Genomic DNA, 13,915 nt, shown 5'->3' on the forward strand with positions numbered 1-13,915 from the left:
CAAGTTATTTTGGTAACTTTTATTGCACAGTTTATTTTCTTTTTATACACATATAATATTTGATAATTATATATAGGTATACACGTATTTACCAAAACTATTTTAATTCCCAGGACCTAGCGCTCAAACTGGGGCTGAACCTGAACACCCTGTACACAGCGCACATACAACCGGACGTCCTAAAGTCCATCCATTCATACGGGAGCTTCGGCAGAGCCTCTCCAGCAAGCCCAGGGTCCCCTCTTCATCAGATCACCGAAGGTCTGAGCTACCTCCACACAGGATCCATCACCAGGGGCACTCCACAACCCAGTTCCACGCCGCTAGACCTTCGCAGCAATGTCGATATGGAAACCAGTTACCCCCAACTGCATCCAATGGTCCACCCCCAAATACACATGGTCACACATAGATCGCTAAATAACTCCCCTATTTCGAACCCTGGATCCCCCCTAGATATGATTCAAGAGGAAATCTCCAACGGGAATAGTACAGACAAGTTTCAAAACTACCCCTTTACAAATAACCCCCAAATCAGTTTGACGGACTGTCTAGGGTCAGAAATTACCCTCGTGGCCTCATCGTCTGAAGACAGTGTGGATAGTTTGGAAAACGCGAAATATCCATTACCGCAATTCGTTATTTCTGAACCGTCAGAAATAGACGATCGGCCGTCCATAACCAAGGGAATTGGGAGGAAAGTCAGTCAAGAAACGGAAATAGAAATCGAAAAGGACACAGAAATGCAGTCGCCCAAAGAAAGTATTGATGAAACTAGCAAATACCTGGACAGACCAAGGCGGGGAAGTGATAAATCGCTAGGTTTTAGCGATGATTCTTTAAGCAACGATTCGGCGAATGTTTCCCCGAACTGCGAACATAACATACAATCTATTTATTCGAATATAGTCAGTATTAGTTCGGGTTTCAGCGAAAACAGAGGCAGTTTTTCAGAACACAGAGAGTCATTTTCCTTTTCGGATAGAGGAAGTTTTTCGGAACGCGGTGATTTTGGAAGGTCCTCGTTTTCGGAAAAAAGCGATTTCGGTAGAGGCAGTTTTTCGGAAAAAGGCGAAACGCCAAGATCAAGTTTTTCCGCGCAAGGCGTTTTAGGAGAAGTCAAGGAATATTATGAAGATGTGTACATGCCTAGAGAGGGGGAAGAACCAGCTATAGATCAAATACAAAGATCTACAATGGATCTACGATTGACGGAGATCTGTAGACCGGCAGAGCAGAAAATACCGATTTTACTCAACCCACAGCAGATATCGTGCGTTCAGGAATATTACGAAGTCGCGTTATCAACAGTGTGCTCACAATTGGATTCTCAACGAATAGTTGAGTTGCTCATGGAAACGATAAATACAAGAGTACCGCCTCAGAACATTTTTGTTGAGTCAGCTAAAAATAGTGACGAGGAATTGAGCGGGTTTCTCAATTTAGAGTACTCTGGGGGGATTCAAATTGAGTTGATGGTCTGTGAGGATAAAGCGAAAGAGATGAAAGGGTTAAAGATGAGGAGGATCTCGGGAGATCAAAGGGAGTATGGGAAGCTGTGTCAACAATTGATTACTAGTTTGACGGTTTGAAATGTGAGGGCGGACGGAACCCGGTTTTAAGTCACACTCAAAGTTACGCTCAAACTCAAATATTTAAAATGTTAAAGTGATGAATCGAAATATAGAATGTTCGTTCTTGAACTCAAACTTAAACTCAAACTCAAATCTTAATGAATCGAAATAAAGAATGATGTTCATACTTGAACTCAAATATTTATATTAAACTGAGAAGCGCTTTTGAATGATCGAAACATAGATTGATGTTCATACTTGAACGCAAACTCAAAACTCAAAAATTTAAGTAGACTTTGAGACGCTTTTGATCTTTGTAACAGAATAATGTTCGTACTTGAACTCCTTTGAACTCAAACTCAAACTCAAATATAGAGTTTCAAGCGATTTTGAATTGTTAAAATATAAGATATGGGATAGATGCAATTGTAATATAATTGGAATAAACGCAACACGTAAATATAATTATGTATGTATTAAATTAGCAATAAAAACTCAATTTTCATAAATTTTCTCGTATAATATAGAATTAAAAGTTATTTCATTTTAAATAGCGCAGGCTTTCGCTAAAAATACGAATATTTGTTGGTTAGAACATAATTCGAATATTACTAAGCTAAAATAATATAATTAAAATGTATCACAAATGACATTAAAAATGTTATTATTATTTTTCTTTCGATTCTTTTTCATTTGTTATCTGTGTGCAATAAAAAAAGTTACTTTGACACGTTTAAAAACGGGTTCCGTCCACGATATTAACTAAAAACTGTTTTTCATTTTCCAAAAAATACCGTCCTGTCGAACCAACAATTCTGTAGATTTTCTATATGCCTACACACAAACGGACAGATAAACAGTGTCTTATACATATTTTTAGCCAAATAAACAAAAAAGAGCGTGTGCGCCGAGCACACGTGTAAGAAGTGAAACTTCTTTGATTCAAAGATACCTAAATCGTCGGCTTTCCATCACGTGACGGTATTGCCTCGACGCGACCTTGAAATTTTACTCTCAACGCGCCTAAAGAAGATTCACTTCAAAAATAAACAGAATTTAAAACTTCCCTTTAACGTTACGATACGATATGTCGTGTCGTAAGCAATTCAAATGCGATATTGTCGCATTTCACAAATTTTTTGTCCATTCCTTTTTATTTTTATGTATTATGGGACTAAATACATAGCATATTTAATTTATTTGTATATTATATGAACACACGAATCATATTTTTATTTAACGTAGCTACTACGTTAAAACTTTTTTGGATTTGAATAAATTGTAATATAGACGGAAATCTGATAGAAATTCTTCATAATACATATATGTATTCTAAGTAACCAAAAATAGCGAAAATATTGGTCGTGTGAATTGATCATGCATTATTACTTATATTAAACACAATTTTTCATAAATTATTTTCAAATTTATGTTAATAATGTAGTCAATTTAATTTTATTTCTTTCGCCCAATTTTTTTTCGAAACGATTGGCGGGATTGTAACTTTTTTAAACGTTAAGAAATACATATTTCTGTTAAGAACAATGTATTTAGTCCCCATACTTCGAATATCAAACGTTGTAAATAAAAAACAATTATAATGAATTGTAAAATATTATTTCCTTGTTATATCTGTATATTATGTTGTTATATAGATTTTATTTATTCCAATTATGTACTTTCCACGTGTAAATATTAATTTTTAAGCGCGCAACATTTTCCTGTCAAAATTGTGTTTGTTTTTTTTTCGAAACCGAATTTATTTTTTTGTGAAGATGTTGCGTTGTTTTTTGGCGGGAAATATTGTCACGGCTGGTACGTGAACCTAAAAATGTTTTCTACTCACTGTTTCTTGATAAAATGGTATATATTTATATAATATAATAAATAAATATAATTTGTTCTGAAAAAAAATGTCATGTCTGTGTTTTTTGTATGTATTTATAAAATGTTTAAATGTATGTTGTTTTTAAAGTACAAGTTTTGACTTGAGTCTATAGTAGCTATACAGGGTGTCCCGCTATTGGTATACTAAGCGCGAAGGAACTTGTAGTTTTGCATACACTGATCACGTAAAAAATACTTAAAAAAAAAATTACGTCCAAAATTTTTTGCTAAATTTTTCCTGAAAATCCATGTTTTCTTCTCGAGCTTCGCGCAGCCGTCATATACCGCTTCTCTTATATGAGCATTTTATCTATGAAAACATAATCTTAAACGATAGCTCACGTGCTGGTGGCAAAGTTGGGCGGCTCGCTTGTTATGGGTGTACAAATAGAGTTTTAAAAATTCATCTATTTGAAAAAAAAATGAATCTGGAATTTTTTAATTATTTTTTACGTACTCAGCGTATGCAAAACTATAACCTCCTTTGAGCTTAGTATACCAACAGTGGGACACCCTGTATATAATGTTTGGATAATTTATTTGGTTTATTTATATACTTACTATTATTTCATTGTAATAAAAAAAAACGTTGTGTGGTTTTATGAAACCACGGTAAAAGTGAAACTGTTCGAATGGTTCCGAACACTGCTTTGTGTAGCGCATGTCGCGTGCCGAGTAGGTATACCTACGGCACGCGACATGCGCTACACAGACCAAAAAGTTTGAGACGATGTAATAAAAGTTTCACTTTAAAAATATTTATTTGTGTTTGTTTATAAGCCTGTTAATTGTATATTTTTTTTGTATTTTGTGGAATTAAAGGAACAGTGGGTTATATTTAGAGTCCGCCATTTAACAAATATGTTAAGTTTATTGCCATAAGTATAGTTAGTTCGTTATAATAATTGTAAATAATATTTTAATAAATTCCAATTCTAATGTTTTTGTTTGTTTTATTTACTTTCATTCACCTATCTTATCATACACAGTAAGTAAATTTTATCCAAATCGGTTAAGTATAAAGAACTTTATTTTATCGTAAAATAGTAATCGTATGTAGGTATATACATAAAACTCCAAAATTTCATCAAGATTGGTTTAGTATTTACTATGATTAAGATATTGTCTGGATATCTATAAAAGTAGGTATTATTAGCCCTCAATCCATAGGCGTTTAGTAGTTCTACTTAATTTCATTTGAAAGATCACTTAAAAGTCACAGAATGTAAGTACGCACAAACGACAAAAATCAGGCTGAATTATATTTTAGCAAAGCATTAAAAAAGTAATGAAAATTTTACGTAGAGTAGTAAAATAAATAAATACAACGACGCGACGCGACGGAGGGACACATGTATAGTATTGTAACAATTATTTATTAGTGCAATTTTTGTATATTATACAACACAACTTCTTAACATGTACCTATGCCAGTGTATGATTGTAGATTATCCACAAATAATTCATAAATTATAAGTCCGATTGAAATGATCAATGCAAGTTTCATTAAAATCGGTTTAGCGGTTTTTTAGTAAAATAAATATAGAGCATTCACAAGAAAGACTGTATCTGTGTAAATTACACAGACAGACAGAATTTTTAAGTCGGTTTATTTTTGTTGTTAAGATAGGTACTTGTGGTTGTAATAACGAAGACATGACGACAGACGACAGACTGCAAATATTTAACTTTCTTGAAATGTAACTCACCACAATGAAGTAACTTAAACACTCGCCCAATTATTATTATTATTATTTTTTATTTTTTATCTGTATTATTTTTTTTTTGTTTTGTATGTATTTCTTGTTTTACCACGAATAAATGAATTCTATTCTATTCTATTCTATTCAATTTTGAAAAATTATTTTACCATTACTACATAGTTACCTAGTATAAAACAAAGTCGCTTTCTCTGTCCCTATGTCCCTTTGTATGCTTTAATCTTTAAAACTACGCAACGGATTTTGATGCGGTTTATTTTAATAGATAGAGTGATCCAAGAGGAAGGTTTTAGCACAGACTAATAATAATAATTATACGACGTATGTTTTAGTATATAATTTATTAGGTTTTAGACAAAGTGGGCAAAGCCGCGGGCGTTAAGCTAGTTAGTTAATAAATGTTTATTGAACGAACACTTTTTACACTAAAATCAACCACATAAGTAACATTGTTTTTAACCGACTTCAAAAAAAGGAGGAGGTTATCAATTCGGCCGGTATTTATTAGTCATCTCAGGTGAAACCGGAGCAAGCGGCTACGGGCTATGACTGTTTTAGCTTCAATACAACCGCACATTGAACATAAAACTTTGGATAAAGGAAATGAAGACCAAGTACTTTTTATTACCACATCCTTCCTCTAAGGATGTCCGTTGTACAATAATTATATATGATAATTAACTGATTACCATTTTTGTTGTGCTTAAACCCTTTTTAACACGCTTTTTTTATTTATTAGCTTCACCTGTATGTTTGTAACCGACTCCTTTAGACTCGATTTTGACCCACTTTTAATTCAAACTTTGTACGCTTATCAAGGATCGGTGACAATACAATAATTTCAGTTAATCGTGTTTTTTTCAGTTTCTTTGAACTATATTAATGCTCTCTTTTAATTATTTTTATCTCGTTATGGGATAACTAGCGGTGCACCCCGACTTCGTCTATACACTGTCGAAGATTAGTCAGAAGTCTTGGTTCATACACAACAGTGCTGAAGATCATCACATGATTAAATGATTTATATAGGACATGCAAGACAACCTTTATTTTGTTCAACATATAGATATATTTGTTTGCTCTATATTCTGAATGACTTTTAATATATTTTCTCAGTGCGTATGTTTGTCACCGAACTCCCAAACAGGTGAATCGAATTTAATTATTTTTTGTGGATTCAAGTTTCATTTCAAATATTCATATTCAATGAATTAGATTAAAGATTGGATATGCTGCCTTATGGAATTTAGACAGTGCACACCACACACACACACACACACAAAATTATTTTAATATAATTATTTATGTACCGACTGAAAACCTGCGCCGTCTGATACTCAAGAGTTTTGGAGAGAAATAGCTGAAAGTGAGACGCAACCTTTTGTATTCGTATAAAATACCTAAAAAAAACTTGTAACTAATAGGTATATGTTTTATCGATATATGGGAAGTATTAAAGAGTTTTTATTTTATTAATTTGTTTCATTTTCCCGAAGCACCTTTATATTATATTATAGGTAAGTATAAATAATAATATTTTTTACGGTTCAACGATCAGGGAAAAAGTTATTTTACATGACAACCTATGTTGTAAAATTTTATTGATGCGGGAACTAATAATAATAATATATCAATACTAGCGGTCCGCCCCAGCTTCGCCCGTGGTACATATGAAAAATAGATGTTGGCCGATTCTCAGACTTACCCGATATGCACAGAAAATTTCATGAGAATCGGTCCACCCGTTTCGGAGGAGTATGCAGACTAACATTGTGACACGAGAATTTTATATATAAGATATCTAGTAACACAAGGGAAAATACAATACATCATGATAATGATTTGGCTTTCTTAAAAACAAATTTAGAGTTAGGTATATCGTCTACACTTCTACAGCTATAGCTGTGCTGTGCAGTTTCACGCACGGTCAAGTCATACTTAAGCTTATAATGTATTTCTTTAGCACATATTATGTTATTCTGAAATATAAGGCGATAAGACCGCCTGTTGTGCTCAACTTTTTTTTAATTTTTTATTTAGGTATTTTCTTCTACGTCTAAGTTAAACAATTTTGGTGCACAATAAAGTATTTTTGTTTGTATAACATACTTACCTATAAGTAAGTACTTACTTATATTTAGTGTCATTAAATTCCGTCTTGAACTTTTTTCGTAAATACTTACAAACTTACATACTTATGTAGTACGTCCATGATCCATCCTCCCAAAATATGAATGCAACAGCATTCATATAGTTTTTATTTCATGATTTTATTTTCTTCAATGCTTAGGAAAAGAAAAGAACGACAAGACATAGTCGCGGGCCCAGCTAATTTAGTATAGTCAAAGTATAAATTGTTATTGTTTTATGAATAAATAAATAAATTACTTAACCGATTTAAAACAGAGTTCACTAATAGAAAGTTACAGTTAAGGTTAATGTTAACGTTAATGATATATAATATGTAGTTGGTTGAGGTTAAGGTTAAAGTTAAAGTTTAATAATTATTATTCCTTTGTGACCGTATTTTTTTTATGAAGCCTATTGTTAGTATATGGTTAGTATCCTTACTACCTAATATTTAAACAGTTTGTATGTCTGTTACGCTTTTTAAACTACAGCACCGATTTTAATGAAATTGCAAATAGTTGAGAATAAAGGATAAAACATCGGCTACATTTTTCGGGTGAAATTGCGCATTTTGTAATTATGAATACAAATATGCTTTTTCATTTCAAAATGAAAGTAGTCAGACTCATATGTTAGGTAAGTACCTGAGTATAGTACGAGCTATCTAGCAGGAAATTTCCTCGAAATCGTTTCAGCCGTTTTGGGATAATAAAACTTTTATCAGCTTGCGTAACTACACCTAGCTAGTGTAAATAGGAAAAAGATTCTCGTAAAAAATTGAAAATTATTTTATCAATCATTACGTTACTTTGGCACGTAATAAGTTGGATTAAAAAAAACTAACAAAAAAAGGAAAGATTAGCCCAAGATGATAGATGTCTTTTAAAATACGTGCCCGCCACGTGCATGACAAAGGAAGAATAAATAAAATCGGCCAAGTGCGAGTCGGGCTCGCGCACAAAGGGTTCCGTAGCAGCAAATATAATAAATTACAGTTAAATCAACCTATCTCAAAAACTATAAGAGATACTTTGATCAAACCAAAAATCGTTGAAAGAGTTAATTAGCATGCATCACCTCTATTTTTTTTAGAATTTTATACCCCGTAGTTATAAAAATAGAGGGGGGGGGACATACTTTTTACGACTTTGAGAGCTGATATCTCAAAAACCGTTCACTTTAAGAAAAATGTTTTTTAGAAAACTTTATATCATTTTAAAAGACCTTTCCATTGATACCCCACACGGGTATGTACATCGAAAAAAAAAATTTCATCCCTCAGTTACATGTATGGGGGGCCCCACCCCCAATTCTTTTTTTTACTATTTAGTGTCATATTTTTGTAGCGGTTCATACAACACATATTCCCATCAAATTTCATCACTGTAGTACTTATAGTTTCCGAGTAAATCGGCTGTGACAGACGGACAGACGGACAGACGGACAGACGGACATGACGAAACTATAAGGGTTCCGTTTTTGCCATTTTGGCTACGGAACCCTAAAAAGGCAGATATAAGAAACCTTTTTGAAAGGAGATTGCCCAAGTTACTATGGCACTTGGTATCGCAATCAAACTTATTGTGTCAAGATGAAATATATAAGTAGCTCAATTTAAAGCTTGATGTTAGTACTTTTAGAAACGATTAAAGTTTTTATGTAAATAAGCCGCAGTTCGCGACGATAAAAATAAAACAATAGTGTTATTCAACACTTTAAAAAAATACTTTATCGAGTTTAAACTAACGATGAACGTTAAGTTTTACATTTATTACATAGGTAATATTTTAATTTACAAGACAAATGTGAAAAGTAAATCGTAATAAACATTATTTCAAAATAAATAACATCGAACAATGCGTCGAACACAATGACAGATGACGCAGGACACTTGCAAGAGAGATAGATATATGTGTCAAAACAAAAACTTTTACTTTTATTTCTATTTATTCGGTATAATTACGACTTAATAGTGATAAATATGATCAGTATAAATACAAATAGGAATTAACAATATCACGAACATGTGACACAACTAGTATTTTACCGATTCCATACGTGGTCATACATGTTTCAAAACACAAACTTTTACTATTATTTCAATTTATCCGGTATAATTAAGACTTATTAGTGATACATATGATCATTATAAATACAAATACGAATTATATAACAATATCACGTATACGTGGCACAACTAAAATTTTACCGATACCTACCACCCGTGGTCATTCTCCTTTGAAAGTAAGTAGATGAAATGTAGTTATTTTTTAATTTTTGACAAATTTTTGGTTAGGGATAATATGTTAAAAGGGAATTTTACATTTTATTTAAATTGAATAGTAAATTAAAATGATGACATCTTAATTTCTTTTCTCTTTCTAACTTTTAGCCCGCGGCTTCGCTCGCTTTGTCTAAATCTTAATCTATATACTAAAATTATTATAAAGCTGAAGAGTTTATTTGTTTGAACGCGCTAATCTTGGGAACTTCTGGTCCGATTTGAAAAATTATTTCGGTGTCAGAAAGCCCATTTATCCAACCAATAGGAGCGGAGCACTGCGGGTAAAACCGCGGAGCACAGATAGTAAATTACATACTTGTAAACTATATTTATTGGTAAAATTACATACTCGACGATTATTCTATTCTAATACGTCGACGACGACTCTATTTTACTTTTAAAGAGAGTTAAAAGTAAAATCTACGAAACAGTTGACAACCCCTGACTCGTTTTTGCGCGGGCACCCGTCCCGCCAAATTTTGACAAATAACCTAAACGGATGTAACTAATTTCTTATTTTGTCCCATTTGTGTCCCGGAATAAGCTGTTTAGAATTTAGATGAATTCCGGCTTGACGCAAACCTTACTCAAATCTATTTAGCTTTATTGTGGCCGATATAATAGTAGTTTTTGTCAAATGACAGCCCGCCATTTCCGTTTAGATTTTTTTTAAACTTGGGCTAATGAGCAGATAATTTTTTTTTTAATTTTCAAAACACTGAAATGTCATAGATTTTTTATTATAATATACCTATTATAGTATGCCAATTAGTGAATAGCGTAATATGTAGATTTTAACTTTAGACCAGTTACTAAAAATTATTAAAATTAATGATGTTTCTTTTTGTACCTAATTGTTTTAAATTGGAAGATTTTATACGTTTGTCTGGGTCTTTATAATTATGTTTTTAATATTTATTTAAAATTATAATCTTATATATAAAATTCTCGTGTCACAATGTTAGTCTGCATACTCCTCCGAAACGGGTGGACCGATTCTCATGAAATTTTCTGTGCATATCGGGTAAGTCTGAGAATCGGCCAACATCTATTTTTCATATGTACCACGGGCGAAGCCGGGGCGGACCGCTAGTAATATATGAATGTTTATCAGCCATTTGGTATCTATATCCATATCACCAGCAAAAAGCTTACTACGGGCTACGGGATCGAATCGTGCTGTGTGTTAAAAATATGGTCTGAAATATTTTTTTTATTATTCAGTGCTTAATGTTTTAATAATTTTAATATGTATTACTTATTATTTAATATGGTTAGGTAGGTACGCAGGCTGAAGAGTTTCTTTGAACGCGCTAATCTCGGAAACTACTGAACCGATTTCAAAAATTATTTCATCGTTGAATATACAGTAGGTAGGTACGTGATCCCTGAGTGCTATAGATATATTATGTACCACGGGCGAAGCCGGGTATAATAAAAATACTTGTATAATATAAAAAATACTTACATACTTACGTACGGGCGGCATGCATCACGTATCTAGACGATCATATACCTACCTAAAGTTAAAAATTCATTTATGGGTCAAGGTATACGCTTTTACAATAGAATTCCTCATAATATTAAAGAGTTTAGTAGTGCTAAATTTAAAACTTATATATAAAAAATGTACTAGTTCAGAGAGCGTAGGTACTACTAGCGTAGGAGCGTATTCAGGAATATATGGATGATAAAAACCCATGGAGGGTTGTCGCGTAAAAACCACAGGACAGTTCTTTGGCATGTTATTATAATATATGATGTTCGTATGTATTTTGTAAAATTGTAAAACTGACATGATTTAAAAGAGCAACTATGGAGTTTCTTGCCGGTTCTTCTCCGTAGATACTGCTTTCTGAATCGGTGGTAAATTTTAAAATATGTAATGACGTTTCAAAAGTGCTTCTATAAGAAGTCTAATTGAATAAATAAATGTTTAAGTTTGAGTTTGAGTTTGATCTTCGTTTACCGCCAAAGCATTGGCCAAATAATAAATATATTATACGTGATGTTAACAAAAGGTATTATTCCGTACATCGGAAGTGAATCGCCATTCCTCTATTTGTAAAGGATTGTTGTCTATGGTCTTTTTTTATTCCGAATTTCAGAACGTGACCGTGGAATTCACAAAAGGGCGGGAAATATTCACTTCCTCCCGTTAAGTTAGTAGGGGGTCTTATTTTAAGTTCCGGTTAAATAAAAAAAAAGTGTGTGCGTGTAACCTTTACGCGCGATTGAAGTAAAACTTCTTTGGCGTTGACGACGTATATCACTGAAATGATTAAATATTAACTTAAATAAATAAATATTATATTATAATTTAATTATATTTATTATTCATGTGCTTTACAAAGATTATTTAAATGTTATATTAATATTATTCATTCGAAACAGGTAATTGAATATCATCATAATTTCTTACGTACGAAATTATAGGTTTGTGGTAACTATAATGTGAAACATAAATTTTACTCTCTAAATTTGCTACTTTTCTTGAAAATACAGCATCTATCGTTGTACCGAAACGCGTTGTTGAATGAAGTCGAGAAGTATTCATAGATAAATCAAATTTTTCTTCTAAAAAATCAATTAATGGCTGAGATTCCAGAGAGCGAAAATTAACATTAAAATCTGCAGTTAGAATCATCGGTAATTCATGATAATTACTATTTAAAAGTCGAGAACCTTCAATTGTGAAGTGAAGTAATTGCTGATGAATAAATTTTATGATATTTGTCAGGCTAGTATTTGTAGAAATATAAATAACAACGATAATCACAGGTTGGTCATTCGTATTAACACATCGAACCAAGGCGATGTCACCAATTTGTGAAACCTCATCGGAAATTTGTGATAATATAGTTGGTGAAATATTTTGAATTGGTGTTACATTGTTCAGTGTATCTGTAGATGAATGATATACAGCTACTCCACCAGCAGTTGAGTTGGGTCGTTTGTATTGGGTAACGCAATAAAAATTTTCAATAAGAATTTGTTCGTCATTTTTCATCCAAGTTTCGGAAAATAACAGCAATGTGGACCTGTTTAATACTTTATCATTCAGATCAGAAACATGAGCACGTAAACTTTGGCAGTTGAAGGAAAATAGTGTAATGTTACTCTCATTTACAAGGTTATATAATTCTTCCTGTTGTGTTATTAGGCGAGAATTTGAAAGTCTTTCAAATTCACACTGTAAATCAACTATTCCCCCTGGACGCTTTCTTCCATGATAAAATTTGTTGTCATCGGTGTTTGAGACAATGAACAATCCATTTATATCAGTTACTCGTGATAATGCTACATATAACAGCTGCTGACTGTGACTTTTATTGTATTCATAAACGATTTGATCAAAAGTACCACCTTGAGACTTATGTATTGTAAGCGCACAAGCAGATACTAATGGAAAGTGATTTCTCTTTGCAAATATTGTCTTATTTCTATTCATTGGTACAGATGACGATCTTCATAAAATTGGGACTGCTGTTCTACTAATGTTTAGAGTTTGAATAATATGATGGGCAGCTTTTTTCCTAATTTTCTCTCCTATCTTACCAGGAAACTCAAGCCATAAGCGTATGATGTTATCACTGTCATCACGTTCAATATACACTAACTTTCCAACACAACCGTTGGCTAAGCCATCAGATACATCAATATTGGTTGTAATAATGTAAAATTTGTTAAGAACTAATATGATTTCATAAGGCGATCCTCCTGTATCAATAACTGACATTTTATGAAATTGTTGGCGTACATATGCTTCTTGTTCAACTGAATGACAACCTATATACATATCTGTTGCTATGAATACTACTTTGTCTTCAGCAATATTTAAAATAGATTGATTATAATCCGCAACATGTTTATTTTTATTTTTAATTTACTTATTTTAAAAGTAATAAATAAACAAGTATATTTAGAGATTTTCAAAAAATTTTGCAATTTAAAATAATGTTTTTAAAACTGTTGAATTTTTCATTCACTTTGCTATTCACAATTGATCCGTTTGAAAATTTGAAAATAAATAATCTTAATTGATTATGATATTTGCCACTAGCTGGCGTATAAGTCAAGAAGCGTGTAGTATATGACATATACTTACAACCAATCAGAATTATTATTTTTAAATGGCGGAAACTACACAGACTATAGTAAGCGTTACTTCCGTCAGAAAAAAAATCTGAGTTACTCCCTAGTCGCGCCTAAAGAAGTTTTACTTCAAAAAACTTTACATAATATTTAAAATAATTCTTATTACAAACATGGTAATTTAGTTTAGACGTAGTTTTGTGATTTCTAATAGTAATGACATG

At 32.3% G+C, this 13,915-nt stretch overlaps 1 protein-coding gene across 1 annotated transcript in view; it reads left to right on the top strand.

Moving 5' to 3' along the window:
- The window catches only part of LOC149895814 (uncharacterized), a 63,749-nt gene extending 59,345 nt beyond the window's left edge, over window positions 1-4,404 (top strand). The window contains exon 23 of the mRNA XM_090118602.1: window positions 114-4,404. Coding sequence (XP_089974728.1) covers window positions 114-1,592 — 1,479 coding nt within the window. The 3' untranslated portion in view covers window positions 1,593-4,404. The remainder of the gene's footprint in view (window positions 1-113) is intronic.
- Window positions 4,405-13,915: the final 9,511 nt, after the last annotated feature.

Source organism: Colias eurytheme, chromosome 30 (genome assembly GCF_061535395.1).
Source record: "Colias eurytheme isolate Ceu_HAF_F1 chromosome 30, ilColEury1 Martin Lab GWU primary, whole genome shotgun sequence".
NCBI lineage: Eukaryota > Metazoa > Arthropoda > Insecta > Lepidoptera > Pieridae > Colias > Colias eurytheme.